At 42.0% G+C, this 20,654-nt stretch overlaps 1 protein-coding gene across 5 annotated transcripts in view; it reads right to left on the reverse strand.

Moving 5' to 3' along the window:
* Positions 1-20,654, reverse strand: part of NRP1 (neuropilin 1) — a 147,857-nt gene that overhangs the window by 74,563 nt on the left and 52,640 nt on the right. For all 5 annotated transcript variants that reach the window (XM_043479544.1, XM_043479542.1, XM_043479540.1 and 2 more), the window contains 4 exons: positions 16,057-16,238; positions 9,495-9,722; positions 2,418-2,573; positions 149-315 (listed from right to left, as the gene is read on the reverse strand). In XM_043479544.1, coding sequence (XP_043335479.1) covers positions 149-315; positions 2,418-2,573; positions 9,495-9,722; positions 16,057-16,238 — 733 coding nt within the window. The remainder of the gene's footprint in view (positions 1-148; positions 316-2,417; positions 2,574-9,494; positions 9,723-16,056; positions 16,239-20,654) is intronic.

The following is a 20,654-nucleotide window of genomic DNA, read 5'->3' on the forward strand; positions in this document are numbered from 1 at the left end:
TCTGATCCTGTGAATTCTGCAGAGTAATTACATTTGGTGTCCCCTTGTCCTTCTGATTGGAAGGTACTCATGACGGCACATTTCTTTCAAAAACCTGTGTAGACAATCCAAACTCTCTACCCTGATGTGCCAAGTAGAAGCCACATACCTGAATCCACTCTCTGTAGGAATCCTCTCCCGGGGTCCACCCATTCTCAGGATAATGGAGGCGGGAGCGTTCAGCAGACCAGTTGGTGCTGTACTGGGAAGAAGCTGTAATCTGGTCAGAGTGGATCTCTCCAGATTCCATGCCCAGAGCTTCCATACATTTGAAGTCTGAAGGAAAAAAAACAATGGTCCAAAGTCAGCAAAATGCAGGGGAACCTAAGATGCATATTTTCTTTTTTGATCTGGAAAACTAAAAACTTTATTTTGATGTTTACACAAAATCTTACAATAGATGACAGCAAGGGGCTTATGGAATTGTAGCACTGATATGTGCATTTTCATGGCAAGAATTCTTCAAATCAAGGCTATAAAGATCTCATACTTGATTATTTTTCCAACTGGGCCTAGGGTGACATAAATACTATTAGAGACTTTTTAGGAAATGATGGATATTCTGATTTACTTTCAAAGTTAACGTATGCAGATATGTCATATGCATACACATTGGGTTATATTTAAATAAAATTTTACTATTTCCTTTAAGATCTAATAAAAGTGAAAAAGACTCTGTGTCCATTTACAGCTCCTATTTGGTGGGCTGAGTAGAACTTGACTCTCTATCTTTCAGACTCCTTAACACTGGTGCCCAGGCTTCCACTTCACACTCCCCTGTGTTATTCCCCTGCCCTGACCTGGCCATAGTTAATAACATCACCAGTTTATCTTATTAATATACAAGAGTATCCATCAGGGGTAAACTGTAGTATCATAGGGTCCTAAAGACCACCATGGTTTCACAGCATAAATAGTAACATTCACAATAATGTCCATGAATCATAAATACATATATTCCATTAGGCCTCATACACTCAACAAAAAAAGAAATATGAACTATGATATTGGGAAGTGAATAATTAAGTTCAGGAAAATGTGAATTCAAAGCACCAAAGTGCAAAAAATACCTTCAGAGATTAAAGAGAAGGCTCTCAGCCATCCAGAAAAACCTCAACCAATGGAAATTCTACATTTTCTGTATTTTCCAGCATAATTAATAATGTTTTATGGCATAAAAGATTTTCTTTCACTGGTTTCACACTTTTAAGCTTTAGATTTGTTATTTGGAATATAAAATAGGCGCAAAAATACATGAAAGAATTAACCAAATAAATTAAGTACAAAGAAGATTTTGAAGTTTAATTGGCTTTTTTTTTTTTCTAGTAAGATCTGGTAGGAAAGACATGAGCATATCTGTAAAAGAGGTCTCCAAACCCCCCTGCCTTCTCCCTGTGCTACGTGACAACCTAGCAGCTAACACTGGAGAAGGCAATGGCACCCCACTCCAGTACTCTTGCCTGGAAAATCCCATGGACAGAGGAGCCTGGTAGGCTGCAGTCCATGGGGTCTCGAAGAGTCGGACACAACTGAGCGACTCCACTTTCACTTTTCACTCTCACGCATTGGAGAAGGAAATGGCAACCCACTCCAGTGTTCTTGCCTGGAGAATCCCAGGGACGGGGGAGCCTGGTGGGCTGCCATCTATGGGGTCACACAGAGTCGGACACGACTGAAGCGACTTAGCAGCAGCAGCTAAAACTGATGAAACCCAAATCATTCTTTCAGGTTTTCTCCCTCGGGCTTTTAAAAAAGCTGGAGACCACATCAACTTTGAGCAAGGACTGAGTTAGTCAAGTATTCTAATAAGATACAAAACCATATTACTTCTTTTCTCTTTCATGGAAAGTAATCACAGAAATTGAAACATGCTTCTTTTAGGTGAATATCCACTTTCATTCATCTAAGAAAGACAAAAACAGCTTCTGCCAGGGTCTCTCCAAACCAAACTACCATGCCCCACCCATTCTACCTGCCTGCCTATCAGTGAACTATGTTGATACTGACTGGTCCTTATTATCAGAGATCGATACTTGTGCTTTCCTGACTCTCAGTCCAATACACACCAGAGGGTGCCAGGTAGGTGGTCTGGTCATATTTCATTGTTTCTAGGTGCAGTTTTCTAGGTGCAGAAAAATTTCCCAATTTTTCTCACATAATTCCAGAGGTTTACAAGCAGCCTTCTCACACATAATTTTCTTAAGAAAGCACCCCAAATAGTTCTTTCTGTTAATATTCCTATAAACCATTTAAAAGAGAAACACTTGGCACTCCAACTAACAAAACAGGTCTTTAGTGTTTCATAGAGCCGCAGGTGTGTGAGGAGGAAGAGCGGAGAATATTTAAGGCAGGGCTTTGCAAGAGGCATCAGTACTGACCTTCTGAAACACTGCTCTGCAGGACACTGTAGTTTGCTGAGAAGCCTTCTTTGGCTATGGCGCTGTCCGTGTAGAACACCATGGACAGGATGCCGGACGACGAGAGGATTCGACCTGGTGTCTTCTGCCCACAGTATCGCCCAATGTGGGGACCAACTGCAGAGGGAGAAATGCAGAGACCGTGAAAACACCTTTTCTGCTGCAGCTCATGCCAGCAAAACCATTTGCAGACACGGGTCCCAGTGGAACCCAGAAGTGTTTTCTTACCCAAAGCAAGCCTTCCCTGGTTAATTGGTTTGCGGTGAACATACTGGATCAGGTTTGCGGAGAGGATTTTCAAGTGTGCTCAGAAGGGCAATGACAGGCGTAACCACATTCCCCCGTGAGCAGGACTGTTTTCAGGAACAAAATCGAAATACTGGCTTCAATTGCAAAGGACATTTGGGCTGCCAAGTGCACCCTGGCATTTAGCTCCAGGACCACATGGTATACACAGTCCAGCGCCCAGCAACTCCTCCAGGCTGTTGATCACCCAGCGAGGGTTCTTGGAGTTGCCCGTCCTCCCCGCCCCCAACCTAGGAGGGGATCCTGGGAAAAGTCCTGAACCAGAGCAGTCCTGGCAACAGAGCAGAACCAAGGTCTGACCACACCCTGGGTAATCCCCACTTTCTTCCTCTTTCATCTTTCAGTCCTGGAGTCTCATTATGACAAACATCACAGACTTAGACAAGTGACAGTGGGTGATGCATCTGAAGACCAATAATTGTAATAATTGGCAAATTTAGAAACTGTAAATATCAGTACACATAATGGCAAATTGCAATCAAAACAAAGGGAAAATGCATCTTTCTGACTTCTGTCTCAGTTTTTCGTGTCCCAAACCTTAGAGAGGTGACTGCATGGCACTTGGGTCCAGTGGACAAGAGAGGACCCAGATCAGCCATCTGACTGCACAGCGGGAGACAGGCAGTGTCGGAGGCAGAGAAAGACTGGGGACACCGACGAATTTGTGATGGAGTCAAATTGTTATTTGGCTTAAACTGGCCAGCCCTTTGTTGAAGTGCTTTCACACGATCCATGGCAATTCAGCAACTGTAAGTTGCCTTATGGACAGTGCGGAAGCCCTCTGGGCTTGGAGAATCTTTTCATTTCCCTGTATAGATCAGCATAAGACCAAAAAAAAAAAAAAAAAACCCTCCTTTTTCTCTAGAATTTTTTTCATCGCACATATGGTAAAAACAAACCAGATGGTTTGGGCTTAGAAGGACAATCTGGTATAGACCATTTTCCCCTCCAAGAAATCCATGGTTCTGTGCATTTCAACTAAGAGTTATTGCTTTGTTCAAGGAGGCATGGTAGATGGACTTTTCTCTGGAGGGATGGGTCGTGGGGTTCCAAGGCCAGTGTGTACCACTTAGATGCAGAAGGCAGTCGGTGAGGGCTGGGAGAAGCTTCACGTGTGATCGAGAAAGCGAACACCACAAGATGTGGCCTACCTGAAGCCCCACGTGCCTGCTGAGTTACTTAGCCAGTGGCTGTCTGAACACCCTGCTTTATAGAGTGACCAAACCCTGGGCTAACAGGATTTCAGTTCTTGGGCAACCATCTTTAAAAATTAAAAGGAAAGAAAAGAAAAAAAATACTAAACCAAAGTGGTTGACTATTTGAGCTAGTGCAAAATGCTAAGTTTGAATAGCTGATAACTTCTCCATGCGCCCAAAGTAATGGATCTGCCAAACTCTGTCATCCCTCACTCTCCAGCACCCAAATATTTGTGTGTGTCAACCGCTTTATAATGAAGAAGACAAGGAGGCTGCTCATTTCGGGGATGGATACAGATGATCCAAAGTGCACCACAGGGTCCTGGCAGTGGCTCTGCAGATGGGGGGTAAAGGTCATGGTATCAGGTTTCCCAGTTGGCAGAAGACAGCCTCTCAGATGAAACTCTCACTGATTTTTGTTTCTCTCCAGTTTTAATCCTGGCTTCAGATTCTCCTATACCAAGTGCTGGCTCTTGGCCAGGCTTTCTTCATTCTGAAGGTAGCCCTGTCACCAATTCAACACTTTCCCCTTCCCCTGTGGGGTGCTAAGTTGCCAGAAACATACACATGAAAATATCTCACTAGAGCCATAAACTCAGGTCTTTGCTTTCCTCAAAAGGAATCCCATTTCTGGTCTGCAGTCTTAATGGGAGGCTTAGAGTCTAAATATCTACTTCTGCTTTATTGACTACGCCAAAGCCTTTGACTGTATGGATCACAACAAACTGCGGAAAATTCTTAAAGAGATGGGAATACCAGACCACCTGACCTGCCTCCTGAGAAATCTGTATGCAGGTCAAAAAGCAACAGTTAGCACTGGACATGAAAGAACAGATTGGTTCCAAATTGGGAAAGGAGTACGTCAAGGCTGTATATTGTCACCCTGCTTATTTAACTTATGTGCAGAGTACATCATGAGAAATGCTGGGCTGGATGAAGCACAAGCTGGAAATCAAGACTGCTGGGAGAAATATCAACAACCTCAGATACACAGATGACACCACCCTTACGGCAGAAAGTGAAGAGGAACTGAAGAGCCTCTTGATGAATGTTAAAGAGGGGAGTGAAAACTGGCTTAAAACTCAACATTCAAAAAACTAAGATCATGACAACCATTCCCATCACTTCACGGCAAATAGATGGGGAAACAATGGAAACAGTGAAAGACTTTATTTTGGAGGACTCCAAAATCACTGCAGATGGTGACTGCAGCCATGAAATTAAAAGATGCTTGCTCCTTGAAAGAAAAGCTATGACCAACCTAGACAGCATATTAAAAATCAGAGACATTACTTTGCTAACAAAGGTCTATCTAGTCAAAGCTATGGTTTTTCCAGTAGTCATTTATGGATGTGAGAATTGGACTATAAAGAAAGCTGAGCACTGACAAATTGATGCTTTTGAACTGTGGTGTTGGAGAAGACTCTTGAGAGTCCCTTGGACTGCAAGGAGATCAAACTAGTTAATCCTAAAGGAAATCAGTCCTGAATATTCACTGGAATGACTGATGTTGAAGTTGAAATTCCAATACTTTGGACCTGATCCACTCCTTGGAAAAGACCCTGATGCTGGGAAAGATTGAAGGCAAGAGGTGAAGGGGTCAACCGAGGATAAGATGGTTGGATGGCATCACTGACTGGATGGACATGAGTTTAAGCAAGCTCTGAGAGTTGGTGATGGACAGGGAAGCTTAGCATGCTGCAGTTCATGAAGTCCCAAAGAGTCGGACAAGACTGAGCAACTGAACTGAACTGAACTGAGAGTCTATTCATCTTCCCTCACTCTTTCCTCTCATTTAAATTCCATTGTTGTGGTTTCATAACTTTCTTTTTCTTGTGTTTGTGGGCAAACTTTTACAGCCTTAATCTTTGGGGTCGTTCTCGACTCGCCAAAGCCACTGACCTTACCAGGAATACAGCACACAAGGGAAGCTTGCAGTCATCCCCGTTCCCCTCCCCCCCACCAGCTCTGGCTGCCTCCCCTCCCCTCCACCATCACCCAATTCCCCTGGGGAAGGCGGGAAAGGGGGTCTCTTTGAAAGAGCAAACAGAAGAGAACTTGTCTAGTGCAGACTCATAATTTAGAGAGTCTCCATGACTCACTGGTTTATAATGTTGAAGACATGCCTGGTAAATCTGCCTTCTGTCCTTCTGAACATCGCCCCCGGACACCAGCATGCAGCTCTCTTTAGGAACCCTCAAGACTGGAGAGTGAAAGGCTTTTTCGACTATAATACAAAGAAGTATTGAATTTTCCTGAACAACAGCAAGACCTTAGCCTAGCAAGCTAATGCAATATTGATCTGAGTTGGAGCGGCTGCAGGACCCTGATCGGCCTTGTGTGTGTGCTCATTTGTGGATTTACATGATCGCAGCTCTTAGGTTCCCTACTTCCGTTATGATGGAGCCAAAGACCAAGGCGATGAATGCCAACTGTCCCCAAAACAGAAGTATAATTAAAAAATGGAATGCCTGGAGAATTCGAAAAACAGGCATTAAGCTCTATCTGCAGGGAGAGCAGGCCTACGATGACCACTGCTTCTCAGGTGTGAAGGCAACACCCTATTTGTGCTGCTTGAAATAGGAAATGGCAAAATCCCATTCTTTGTATTTTTCCCACTAATCCCTCCATTAATTAGAACCCTACCTTAGGATCAGACAATTTGGCTTTCTATCACCTTTTTATGAGGAAAAACAGGCAACCATCTACTATAAAGAGGTACTATTAAAATAAGGTATTTTTGAATAAAGAAACACAAAAGGGGGGTCATTTTAAATAGGTACAAGATCAGCCAAGTCTATTTTTCTTAAAGTAAGCTTTTGGTGAAGAATATCTGGATTTTGCAACTTTTCCCCAGAAAAAAAGAATTGACACATTTATATTTTGGAAGGTTTATATTACTGCTATTTTATATCTGTATCATTGATACTGTATATTTACATTTTAGAAGGTTATTTTTAACATAAAATTCCATCCAGCTTTGATGAAGCTTATTCCTAAAATCGTAATAATAATTCCTAATAATTTGGGAAGTGTAGGTCACAGAGCATTTCCAGCTCTTTCTCCAGCCTGGATGGAGGGCTGGCTTCACGGGCATCCAGGTGCTGTGAGCTAGGCATTCATATTTGGCCCCATAATTCAGCACAAGTATCTGCAGGCACGCTTAGCTCATGGCTCTGAAACTATGTGTAACTTTCATCAGTGACTCCAGAGCTGTTAGTTTTGAATCTACGGAGCTTCAAAGAGACTGCTAGCTGGAGAAGTGGGCTTCTCCACGTACATGTCTTGGATCTCACATTTTGGAGTAAACTGCTTCTCTTCGAAGTCAAGTTGAATCGCTTTCAATTACTTAGTCATCTAATTCAGTGTCTGTGATAAAACACCACATAAAATCACTCAATGGTTAAAAGCCTTCAGTGCCTTCTGGTTGTTGTTTTTGGAAAGGATATCAAAGAATAAAAACGATTTTGCTGGCAAGGAAATCTGTGTGTTGAACTATGATGACAAACATGTTCCTTGTGCCACTGACAAAAAAATCCAGGACACACTCTCTCATTTTGCCTAAAAAAGAGTGAGCTCCGATGCTGGCATAGACAGGATGAGGCCAGGTGAATACAAACAAATATACAATCACATTTTTCATATTCCAAAGCCAGTTTTCTCTAGGAATAAGTCAATTCACCCAAAACATGGGTGAATTGCAGGCTGACAACCCGTATTGCTAATTGTTCTTCACTTCAACTCAGTGATTTTCTAGAGCCAGAAAATTACTACTTTGGAAAACCCTTGACACTAATAACAATGCTCTCCTTTCTATATAAGTTGGTTGATTGGACCTTCTTTTCAGATGTCAATTTAAATACAAGTTCTAGAAAGGAAGGCTGCAAATTTGGGTTGTGAACAAATAAACCCATTATTAAATGTTCCAACTATTATTGCAATACTATTATAATATTGTTTTCCTAATTATCAGATTGAATACTTGGAAATCAATCAGAGCTCTGTTTGGACAAATCTCATTACTTAATGAGGGAGTTTCAATAAAATCATCATAACCCTATTTATATGGTTAAATAAAGGAAATAAGAGACTCAACTAATGATAACTCACCCATTTGCTCCAATGACATAAGCTTTCTCTAAACCTAGATTTTCTCTAGTGCTGTTTGCTACTAAGGAACATAGCTAAACTGAATGACACTGATCATTTAATGTCACTTCTAAAACAAAGGCAATCTCTTTCACATGATATTAGCTTTTGTTCACAATTTACTTTCTTTCTTTCTTCCATCTGATAATATTATCTGATTATTTTATAGATAGTTCCAAATCTCTAAATGCATGATTTGTAAGAACTTCCAAGCTGCCCTTTCTGATCTGCGTAGAGTGTGTTCTCCAGAGAAATCTTACTATTAAACCAGACTAAACACAAGACTAGCAAAGCAGCTGCAACAAATTATTTGATATTATCTCCCTCTGTTCAGAATTTGGGTGTGTATTTCTGCCATTCACCTTCTAATTCATAAAGACTGAAATGGAAAACTTTAATTTAGCTGGCCACATGGCTACTTCTCCCACTTCCTTCAAATCTGGCTTATTTTCTTAATAAGACCTGACCTGACCACCCTATTAAAAAAATTCCACCCATCTTTCTCTCTTTACCTTCGTTTTTTTCATGCTTTTATTCTATTTTTTCTTCTTTTCCTTTGTTTGTTTGTTTATAGCACTTCTCACCTTCTAACATCCCATGCACGTGATTCAATTGTCTGTAATGTGCACAGTTTATTACCTCATTCCCTCTGATAGAATCTAAATGGGGCATCCGTCTTTGCTTTGTTTGCTAAGAGATTACTACAGCGCCTGGTACATGGCAGGTGCTCACTAAGTATATTTTTTGAATGGATGATGAACTCAGATGATGTGAACAATGTGTCCCAAGGATTTGTGCCAATCTGATTTGATCCCCCAAAGATAAAAATTCCCTAGAGAGCAGACAAGGAATCCATCTAAATTAGGAATATCCAAATGCTCTCTTCCTTCCTTTCTGAAATTTCTAAATGTGGTAGCATAGTAGGTGTATAGTTCACTGAAAATTTTAGCAGTGACTTAACCTCCCTGGTTCTTAGTCTCTGCATTCGCAAAATGACTGACTTGATTTAATTGATGTCTTAAGAGCTCATCTTCTGATGAGTTTACAAATTAATAACCAGTAGGCAAGCCAATGAAATGAGCAAAATACTTCAGTCAGGAAAACCATGGGTTGCTTCCAATTTTCCCATAGAAAAGGTTATGAGACCTTGCACAGTCTTTTATGGCCTCTGTTTCCTTATCCACAAAATGAAAGAATTAGACTAGAAAATTACCAAGTCTTCTTAGGCTCAAATATTTCATCACCGCTGTGCATAAAGAAAATTGCTGTTCTTCTTCCTCCTCTTGAGCTATTTTTTAAAGTGATGCATGTATATGATGCTTGTAAAAGGATCCCAGGGCCCTTCCCCTAGATCCTTCCCCTTAGGGTTGTTTTGTGCCTTGCTTACCATCGGGGAATCCATCCCAGATTTCTAGCCGGTCATAGCGACAAAACATCCCTCCGGGAGGATTCGAGTCAGGCTCCAGGTCAAAGCTTTCAAATTCCAGGATAATCTCTGACATCTTTGGTGCAAAAATAATATAGGTGCATTCTAGGCTGTTGGGATATTTTTCAGGGAATCCGGGGGACTTTATTACCCCACTAGGCGTTGTGTAGTTCTGGGAACATTCAGGACCTACAAGTGAAAGAAAGAAGAAGCAGAGTGAAAATTCCACTTAAATAACCTGGGCAAAGACAGTTTATCTTTCCAATAAAAGCCCACCATTATAATCATTGTCCTAATCAGTCATTACTCAGCCTTTTCACAGTGGTGATATATACGGAAAGTCGAGTTCAGATTTATTGCATTCACCTTCGTTTTCCATCTGTGTGCAGCAATTTACAAACTTCTGCTGTTGCAGAGGGGAAAGAAAATGACAAATACAAAATCATGTGGGAACAATGAATGAGTAAGCCACAGAAATCTCGACAGAGCCCTCGAGAAATAATTATAGCCCCTTCAATCTTAAATCTTTAAATCTTGAGGCTGACAGCTCTTTATTGGTGAAATAGAACATTTACAAAGGCGAGGGAGAGAATCCAGTGGAGGGAATTTGGGTTTCAGATTCCTCCACCAGTGACTCAGTAATTCTGCCAGATGTGACCTTTGCCTCCTTGACAAACTAAATGTGAAAGGTAATTCGTACATGTACGCAGGGTGAGTGACTCATTCGGAATGGTGTTGACACAGGTGTGCCAGTAAAGTGTGGCTGTTAGTGGGGGCATGATAAACTGGGATGCAGGTCCTGTGGTTCCAAGTCATCTGATACCAATGTTGACATCCTAACCTTCCCCAACATACAATGCAGGAGGGTGTGTGTGTGTGTGTGTGTGTGTGTAAAATGCATATATTTATAACGTGTCATTTAAATGACTACAAATTACAGAGATTCGTAATTTAGGTTGGTGCAGGGCATGCATACAGTTACTGCAAGTTAACCTTATGAATACATAAAGGACCACAATTTCAGTTCATGGAATTGGCAATGAATAGAGTGCTATCCACCACACAACTGAAAATGGCCCATCCACACAGACTATCAGACTATCCACGCCAGCCTATCAGCTCTGCCCCTTATCACCACCATAGCCGTCGTGATTGCCCAAGAGCTCTTAGGCGGTCTGGTAAACAGAGATGACTTGACCTTTCTGAATCTCAGGATCCAATCTGGGGATGTTTGGTTAAATCATTCTTTTTTCAAAAAAATATTTATTTATTAATTTGACTGTTTTGGGTCTTAGATGCAGCACGTGGCATTTTCATTGTGTTGTGTGGGATCTTTCATTGTGGCCCATAGACTATCGAGTTGCAATGCAGAGGCTTAGCTGCTCTGCGACATGTTGGACCTTAGTTCCCCGACCACAGGTCAAACCCGGGTCCCTTGCATTGCAAGGTGAATTCTTAACCACTAGACTACCAGGGAAGTCCCAGTTCAACAATTCTTTTCCAGGGCCATTGCTGCACTGATGGGGACTCTGCAAGGGCATATAAGGATTCAAGTTCAAATAGGGAAGCTTGTGGAGCTTGTTTTTAACTAAATTTTCTTCCAAAGTGCCAAATACTAAAGGCAGCGTGTTTGGCATCAATATACATTAAATTTAACTAACAGATCTCTATTTTTAATGGCGAGGGCTAGTAAGTTGACTCTCCAGCTCAGTGCATCTGGCAGAATGTTGAGAAAACAAATCAATCTCTCTCTCCCCATGCATAAATTAGCCATGGCCTGGAGACACAGAGGACTACTTAGTAGATGGCACAATAAACCTGGTCCGTAGAGGTCTGAGTTGAATAAACACCTCCCAAAGCCTTCTACAATGGGGCTCACCCTTCAGCACAATAGCTTCAAATGCTTATCTATTCAATTCTGGTTAAAAAAATTATTACCAAGTGGCATTTTGCCATGTCAATTTCAAGTAAAGAGACTGTGGAATGTGCTGTATAATTTCTAACATGTTTCTAAGCTATTTGGTGGCATCTGAGATAACAGTCACTATGCCAATTTGTCATTAATTAAAAAGTCATTCATTCATATGTAGTTAATTGGGAACCCTTTAGAATTTTATTTCCAAGATGTAGGAACAGAGACCCTGGAGACCTCCAACCTTTTCCCCAGGGCTTTGGCTGGCAAAGCAAACAGCAGAGTTTAATGCAGTTTCCAATATTTTCTCCTTCTTAAAAAAAAAAAAATTATACAGTTGAGGTTAAGACTTAATGAGGAAAAAAAAAAAACCTGAATTAAGGGAGCTTTTTCAAAATCAAATAAATTCCAATGCTTTCACGTATATCCTTGTCATGTCAGATTCCTTTGGAAGCTGGCCCAGGTTTTCTCAGGTATTTTGACAAAGGCTGGACATTCTGGGCTTCCCAGGTGGCACCAGCGGTAAAGAACCTGCCTGCAAATGCAGGCGATGTAAAAGACGTGGGTTTGATCCCTGGGCTGGGAAGATCCTCTGGAGGAGGGCAAGGCAACCCACTTCAGTATTCTTGCCTGGAGAGTCCCATGGACAGAGGAGGCTGGCAGGCTACGGTTTATAAGGTTGCAAAGAGTTGGACACAACTTGGCACTCATGCATGGGGACATTCCACGGGGAAGTGGAAGCAAGCTGGATGGAGCACCAAGAGATTTGCTAACCTGCTGTGTAGCCTTGGTGACCTCGTAATCTTCCTGATCCTCAGATTCTGTGCATCACACATGAGAGGTGGGCTTTAGGATTGGAAAATAAAGCCTTTCAAACTCAAAGCTGCTTCTGTAATTTCTTACTTTCTCCATTAGACATCAAACTTTGTTTTAACGGGTTCCTTATTCTTTATTGTACAAGTTTGCCATAGTTGAGGGAGCACTTCCCCCAGTGGATGATGGCAGGAGAGGGCTGAGGGATCCCGGGGTAAATATACAAGCCACAAACAGGACTGGGGGTGAGCAGTCACGGTGCCCAGGAGGGTGTGAGCTGCTGGGTAAGGGATGCACACACAGCAGGGGGACCCAGTGACACCACGCTTTTATCATTATTTGTTAGAATGAGAGCATCCAGCGTAGCCACAGGCATCCCACATTTCGTTGTTAAGGACCATCAGGATGGACAAGGATGATAGCTAAGATATCCTCTCTGGAATTATACTTAAATGTACAGACTCTTAATCAAACAACATATGAAGTCACCAATCCTGCTCTCAATAAATGCCATCCCTTCCCTGACTGAGACCCATAGGAAATGGTACAGCTTCTTCCAGCATCTGGGCCTGGATAAGAGGGGAGGAACAGAAGAAGGGCGGGAGGTGGGCAGGCTGGGGTTTCCTTGAGAAATTCTTTAGCTGAATGGGAATCATTTTAGGGCTGATGGCCCAAGTTTCAGTACCTGTGAAGAGGAGGGGTGTGGGTACCCAAGGAGAGAACTAGGGTGTCCTGGGGAGAGGTGGGCACTGTCCCCTGCCACCCATTGGGCAAAAATGGTCGTCTAGAAACGTAGACTTAAGGGATGCAAAAATGGCCCTGTAACCTACTGCCAGAAATCCTCAAGGCCAACAGGTGAACGAATAATGCATTGGTTCAATTATGATTAGTCTAATTTATGTGTTTTGAAGAAATCTGAAATTGCTGCAGCCTGAAAGAAGTGCTACATTTTCCAAGAACAGAGATTCTATAATATTTATCATGAAATTGTTTTCAAGGAAAGAATGTCCGTGAACCTATGTGTGTGTGAATGTATTCTACTAGTTCATGACTTTTACTGGAGTCTCTGTAAGAACTATAGTATGCGCAACAAAGGAGAAAGATGTTTTCTTTTTCAGGTGGTATTAATTTAGTTGGGAAATGAGACACATATACGTGATAAAACTTGAAAATATTTAGGAAAAACACACTGGTTAGTTAAATATAGTTGTGTTTGTGTATATACAGATACAGTATCTAAAAGTGTTCATCTGTGTTGTGTAATAGGGGACAAGCTGGGTAAGTGTAGGAAAATGAAAAGTACATTAATTAAGAATAATAAACTTGGAGCCAGGTTTCCATGGAGGTTAAGAGGCTTAAGCCAGAAGAGAGAGAGAGAGTACTGTACACTTTGGAGAGACCAGCTTCACTGTAACAGTTACTGTGTATGGCATACAGCTTCTGGGACATGCTCTGCTATCCATTTTTCAGAAGAGGAATCCAAGGCTCTGAACATTCACACAGATGGGCAGTGGCCAAATCAAAACTCACATGCAGATCTGCTGGGCCTCACCCAGCACACCCACCAACCTGGGACAGGAAGACAGGCCGTGAGTTTGTGCAAGTGAAGCCAGGAAGGTTGGGAGCAGCTGATGTCAAGACCCGAGCATGACCTCAGAAAACACTGAGGCTTCACCTGACAGGTGACAAATACCTGTCATAGGCATTCTGGGGATAGTAGTTTGATGATGGTTTGAGAGGCTATGTGTAGGATTAGAGAGCATGGGGATAACCATTGGACAGTTCTATTTGTTCAGTGGCAGTGGATGTGGAAAGAAAGCTGTGACACTCTCTTTTTAATTGAGCTATAGTTGATTTATAAGATTCAGGTGTACAGCCTGGCGATTCGGAGTGACTCTCTGAGACTTTTGAACGAAAATCCCAAAGAACCGGCAGCTATACTGTATATAGGGAGGCAAGAAGAGAAAGAAGAAAATAAGGCTTCAAGTCTCAAGGATGGCATTGGGTGGTGGGGAAAGAGGAGAAATCATAGTGCATCTGAGACTAACAGAAGTTTGAGGGCTGAGTTCATCTGGAAAGAAGCAGAATTCTTAATGACTTAGGGAGGATCTCACTATTTCTCCATCCACCACCTTCAGATCTTTGAGAAACACTGACAATGAAAAGCTGTTCGTACCTCTTTTTCTGACACTTTCTTTCTTTGATGCTGTCAGATGCAGGTAAGCAAGCAAACGCGTATGTTTGTGCGTGCGTGTACCTACGCATACGTGGATTTACATAGGTCAAACAGCTTTCAACACAGGAAATACATATGTAGTCATGTAAGCCCACTGAAATCCTACGTCTGCTTTTATTTATACGAAAGGCTTTCTAAGCATGTGCTGAGATGAATTTCTGAAGAAAGTTCTCTCCATCTACCCATATTCATATGGGATAGTACCAGAGTTCTTTGAAATTTAAAGAAGTTGTGCCAATGCTCCCAGAAATGCTTAAAGTCCTTTTTAGTTATTCCCGGTGGCCACTGACCCACAAGACCTTAGGCTTTTGAATTTGGTGTGGCTAGATTTTTTTCCACTAAATAAAGCTCTTTTTCATATATTCCAGGACAATACATTTAAATCTGGCACCTCCGTCCCTGGAGGGTCTCCCACACATTAATGTCAACGTAAAAGGGAAGGCGGGACTGAATTCATAGCCGGAATCTACAGGCTGCTGTGGAAAACAGTGACATCCAGATAAAGATACAATTTTATTAACTGGCTGATATGTGAGTTTAATTCCTCAAACCTGGGAGACAATACATTCTCAGATTCTATCCTGTCCCAATGTATACCATTGTGACAGAAGATGATGGTGCTTTAGTCTCTGAGCCGTGTACGACTCTTGTGACTCCATTGACTGTAGCCCGCCAGGCTCTTCTGTCCAGGGGATTCTCCAGGCAAGAATACTGGAGTGGGCTGCCATTTCCTTCTCCAGGAGATCTTCCCAACCCAGGGGTTGAACCCAGGTCTCCCGCATTGCAGGCAGATTCTCTATTATCTTACCACTGAGCCAGGAGGGAAGCCCTGAGAGAAGATTAGTAAGTGATTATTTTGGAGGGGGCAAGGGGATAATTAATTCTGAAGGGGAATGTCATTTAAAGCATTATTCTTTTGTTTCCTCCAAGAAGTTCTTGCCCCAACCACGTTTCTGTTAATGGAAAGCTTCTTCCTCCAAAAGTTTTTGAAACTCCAAGGCTAGTGGACTACTGCTTGGCTTTTCCTGGGAGTGACCAGTTTTGAATTTTGCAATAAAATAAAGGGGGCAGAATGTATTGAGCTGGCCAAAAAGTTCATTCAAGTTTTTCCATAACATCTTACAGAAAAACCTAAACGAAATTTTTGGCCAGCCCAACACATGATTTTCAGGTATTGAGATAAGAGGGACTCACACAATTTTTAATGAAAGAAATAAAACTTCAAGAGTAGATCCAACTGATTTTTGAAGAAGAAAGAAAAGAATAAATGCTCTTAAAGGAGCTTTACAGAGTATGTACTTTAAACACACTGGTCAGTTTAGAATGATGAAATTCTGATTCTTAAAATACACTTAAACAGCTTTTTAAACATACTTCCTCCATATAGTGGGTAACTTTCCTTTGTGCAAAGTATTTTCAACATTTTTTGTAATGGGAATATCTGACTTTTTACCAAAAGATGAAAAACATTATTCCTGGTCTTTCTTTTCACTTTGTCTTTCATGAGATCAAGTGAGGTTTGTGACCACTCAGTCACACTTGGTCTCCTGTAAGTCACTTACCTTTCTTGAAAATTTCATAACGTATGGAAAATCCTGCTCCATGTGTCTCATAGTCAGAGACAAATTTGATAAAGAGAAATGGCCCTGAAGACACGAAAGAAGAAGGGGCGATCTTTCCACAGAACTTTCCCAATACACGTCCATTTTCGTTTTCTCCATCGATGACCTCCACATAGTCATACCTGAGACAAAGGTGGAAGGAAACATCAGGTTAGGGAGAAAAGTCCTTTTAATTTCAATCATTTAGAAGCCAGCATTCTCCACCATGGTCTGTCAGGAGAAAAAATAAGTGCTATCTGCATTCACTGCTGGATTTCACAGAAAGGGAAAAAAAAAGTCTAGCAAAATGAAATAATTAAAATGGACTACATCATGTCCCTGCACATCATCTGGTAACACAGAACTGTTAAGAATAATGGTGTCTATTATACTCGCAGACAATGTCAGTTAAAGTAACCAATTAACAAGAAAAAGGAAAATCTCATGAGTACAATTCTCTATTATTAAGTTGTGTTCCTTTGTCTGGGGTTGGGGGGGTGTCAATACATAATGCTATGCATTCTTTTCAAACTGTGAAGTTCTTTTATGAATTCAAAATGTCTCCTTGGCTGAAGCTCTCCATGAATAATACTTTGATTTCTGTGAGCGACCCTCTAAACATATGGCCACAGAATAATAAACAGATTCTTTACTATTTAACTCAATTCCACCAAACTCCAGGCTTTGCAGGAAAAAAATCTCTCTCAGTATCCACTGTGGTCAAAACAAAGATTTTCTTTCCCCAAAACTACAACTTGAACTGCAGAACATAATCTCTACAAAGAAAAAAGTTTATTTAAAATTCGAAAGTGTTTACTACCAGCCTGAATCTTTAAAGGAATGCTGTCCCTGGAAAAGAAAATATTACAGACTTGGAATCATCAAAGTGATATGATTTTTAAAAATTTGGCTTAATGATAATACACTGAGATAAATGACAAGGGGAGTAGCAATAAAATACCAGCCTAAAGAATGCACTGAGATAATGCATATGCTTGGATGAACCTTCTTTATCTCTAAAATATGGAAATCCATCTCCAGTAAAGTAGCATCTCCTAGGAAAACAGGAATATTTTTGTTTGTTTGGCATTATCTATTTCTTAGTGTCTTGCTCTTCCTTTTCATTATTTATTTGCCAAGTCACCTAGGAGTCAGATAACCAGATAATCTCATTTAGATTCCATATTTCTTCTAGAACTGACATGAAGACATTACAATCCATTCATTTCAAACCTGCATTTCTCTGTTGAACTTGATTCAAAAGTCCTGGGATATATTCATTTCAGGAATGGCTAAAATATAGCAGTAACATAAACTGCATCTGGCAATTTAAAAGAGATCAAAGTGGGGGAAATCTTCATGATGACCAGTGTCATCCTTAGCAATCCTTTTCAAACTGTCCAGGACACATGACTTACGTTTATGTAAAGTCTCATGAGACAACTGCAAAGATGCTATCATGAGTCCAAGTGGATAGCTTAAGGCTCTCTCTTAATTAAAAATGACATTACCTCATCAGTTAAGATTGTGTGCCAGCCTTGTGTATATCAAGAAGAAAATAAAGCTGACAGTGATGGAATGAAGTATTAACATATGTGAATTATTGTATTAACTGCATTTCCCCTGCTGCATCTGCTGATTGCAAGAGAAATCACTGGCCAGTGAGCATTATTGTCCTTTGAAAAACTATGGAGCCACACAGAGGAACTGTTTGTTTCTCTATACATTGGGAGATGCTTTGCATGCTCAGACAAAAGAGGAGGAGGAGGAGGAGAACTGGAGGATGAGGAGGAGGAAGAGGATGAAGACGGTGTTATGTTCAAAATCCTCAGTGGCTTTTTATAGTCAACCGAGGGCCAATGGAAAGAACCCTGCCTCGGTACTCCTGAAAGCCTCACAAGCTGGCATTTATGCAGTAATTCCTTTTATCTCTGCAGCTTCATTGACTAGGCAGGTCTGCGCAGTTTACCCCACACTCGCTTATAATTTAACTGTGATTTGAGAGGCTGGCTGTGCTTGGCCTGGTGACCGTGCGTCCAGCACTGCTCTATAGGCTTTTTACTTGCATCCCGACATGGTCTGAATACTAAGTGGCCACATCCTAGTGCATTTTGCCTTCCAGACACAAATCAGAGAGGTGGGTCAGGCATTCTGAGGACTAAAGGGCATTTCTGCAAGGAGACCTCTCTCCCAGGTATGAGAGAACTCAGCTATTAGACTGCTGGGGATGTATAACGGGAGGAAGCTAGTCTTTTAATCCACATTATCTGCTAGTGGTAAATTCTAAGCTCTCCTCTTGGCAACAGTAAAAGCTATTTTTAAAAGGGGCAGAGGGACTAGACGTTCTACCCAGCAAGAGATAAGTCACCGCATCTTAAGTGCCAATTTTAGGCAATGGGATTTTTCGGGGACACAATAGTTACATTTATATGCCAGGATGCTGCTATGATTTTAGCACTTCCCTTCCCGGTACCATCCGACAGGCGCCCCCAAATGTATCACAGAGAGCGGTTCATGTAAATATTCAGGAGGGTGTACGCGTACAAATTGCAAAGGGTGATACTGCCAAGGAAGTTAAAAAAGCAGCCAGCCTCTCCCTCTGAAGTTGAGACCAGTTCCACTCCATAAGTTTCTCGCTGGCAAATGTGATGCCAGGAATGCAGCTGGTGTGTCAGCATCCCTCCTCGGAGACTTAATGTGTCACCACAGCAACGCACCCAGCCTGCATTGGCCTGAGGCCCAGGATCCTGAGTTTGCAAATTTCAGTCCCCCAGCCGGCTGCACTGCTCTGTTACTGCTGCCGGCGCGGCAAGCACCGCGTTCCTTGCGATGCTAGCATCCTCGGTCCTGATACCAGAGACCTGCACAGGTGAGCCTGGAGGCACCTGTCTGACTTGCATTCTGGACCCACAAGCTTGGGCTCGGAAGGAGAGCTGGGGATGGTGTCTTGGGACCCCAATTCAGAGAAGCTAGAGGAGGGTTCATGGGCTTCCCAGGCGGTGCTAGCGGTAAAGAACCTGCCTGCCAATGCAAGAGACATAAGAGACTCGGGTTCGATCCCTGGGTCGGGAAGATGCCCTGGAGGAGGCCACTGTAACCCACTCCAGTATTCTTGCCTGGAGAATCCCCATGGACAGAGGCACCTGGCTGGCTACAGTCCAGAGGGTCACAAAGAGTCGGACACGACTGAAGAGACATAGCCCACGGCGGAGGGTTCACAAAGTTAACCCATCTGTTTCTTTGGAGTCCTGCTCCGGAAAAAGAATGTTCCAGGTGACAAGGAGGCTGCATCTGGGTCCACAGCGTACCACCCACCTGTGGGAAAGCCCTTCCTCAGACATCACCGCCCCACGTTTCATCATAGGAATGCCGGTATCTTGTGGATTTGGCCATCTCTTTTTTTAAAAAAATTGTCTTTTAAAATAATTTTGGCTGTCCTGCATGGTTTGTGGGATCTTAGTTTCCTGACCATGGATCGAACCCAGACCCCCTGCATTGGACTCGCAGAGTCCCAACCACTGGATCGTCAGGGAATTCCCCCATCTCTCTTCTTAAACCTTCTACCTTAAAGCTTTCACTTCCTGCATGAATAATGGTAACGCAGCCAACCTTTACTGGGAATAAAGCAAAGCTCTCTCTGCTTAACCTTCTTACAATTAAAGACCTTTCCCCAAGGTTTCCTTTTTCAGGTGTGAAGGCTTGGCTGGGGCTGTGGTGGGGTGGGGGCTCTTCTCATGAGTGTTCCTGGCTTTAAGCCCAGGCTTCTTAAGTCCCAGGCATCTTGTTGACATATCTCCAACCTCATCCTACCTGGATATATGTGGGTGGTAAAAACATTTTGAATCTTAATAGTAATCACGAGTTAGGTTTCCCATAAGAGTGATAAAAGAACAAAGATTTCCTTCTAAGAATTCTTGAAAGGATTACTTAGCGATTATTATTATTATTTTCTTCTGGAAAGTTTAAATTATGGTTTTAGGAAAATGGCCAAGGAAGGGGAAAAGTGATGGGAAAATGAGAAATGTCTTCAGTCACTAAAGAGTGGTTTGGGAGGCTTTCTAGGTATGCGGTGCTGAATAGACAAATAGCACACTTTACTTAAGTCGGGTTTTCTCCTCTGAGTGCAAATGACCCCTGACTCTATGGTGGGGCCCGTTAATGGTTAAAAAAAAAACAATTAATCCTCTGTAGGGTGTTGTCTGTATGGGGAGCTACTGTACCAACCCCCCTCACAGCTTCTGGACATTTTCGAGTTGTTAAGAAGGGGGATTTTAGGTAATGGTGTCTTTTTAATCTCCTTCCAAAAGGATCTTCCCCCGCGTGCATACCTATGTTAATAATGGAGAAATTCGATACCTGACATCATAAACCAGAGTGAGAAATGATGTTGGCTAACATAATTTTCACCTGCAAAAATGTGTTTCTTTGGATCTTTGGTCTATTTTACACGAGGCATTAATAGCCATCCCAACTGAGCAAGCTGTAAACGATTACTGTACTGCTGCCCAAGAATTACCTTCCCTATTCCCCAGAAGAGAACAGATTTTTTTTTTCTTAGA

This window comes from Cervus canadensis, chromosome 10 (genome assembly GCF_019320065.1).
Source record: "Cervus canadensis isolate Bull #8, Minnesota chromosome 10, ASM1932006v1, whole genome shotgun sequence".
In the NCBI taxonomy this organism is placed as follows: domain Eukaryota; kingdom Metazoa; phylum Chordata; class Mammalia; order Artiodactyla; family Cervidae; genus Cervus; species Cervus canadensis.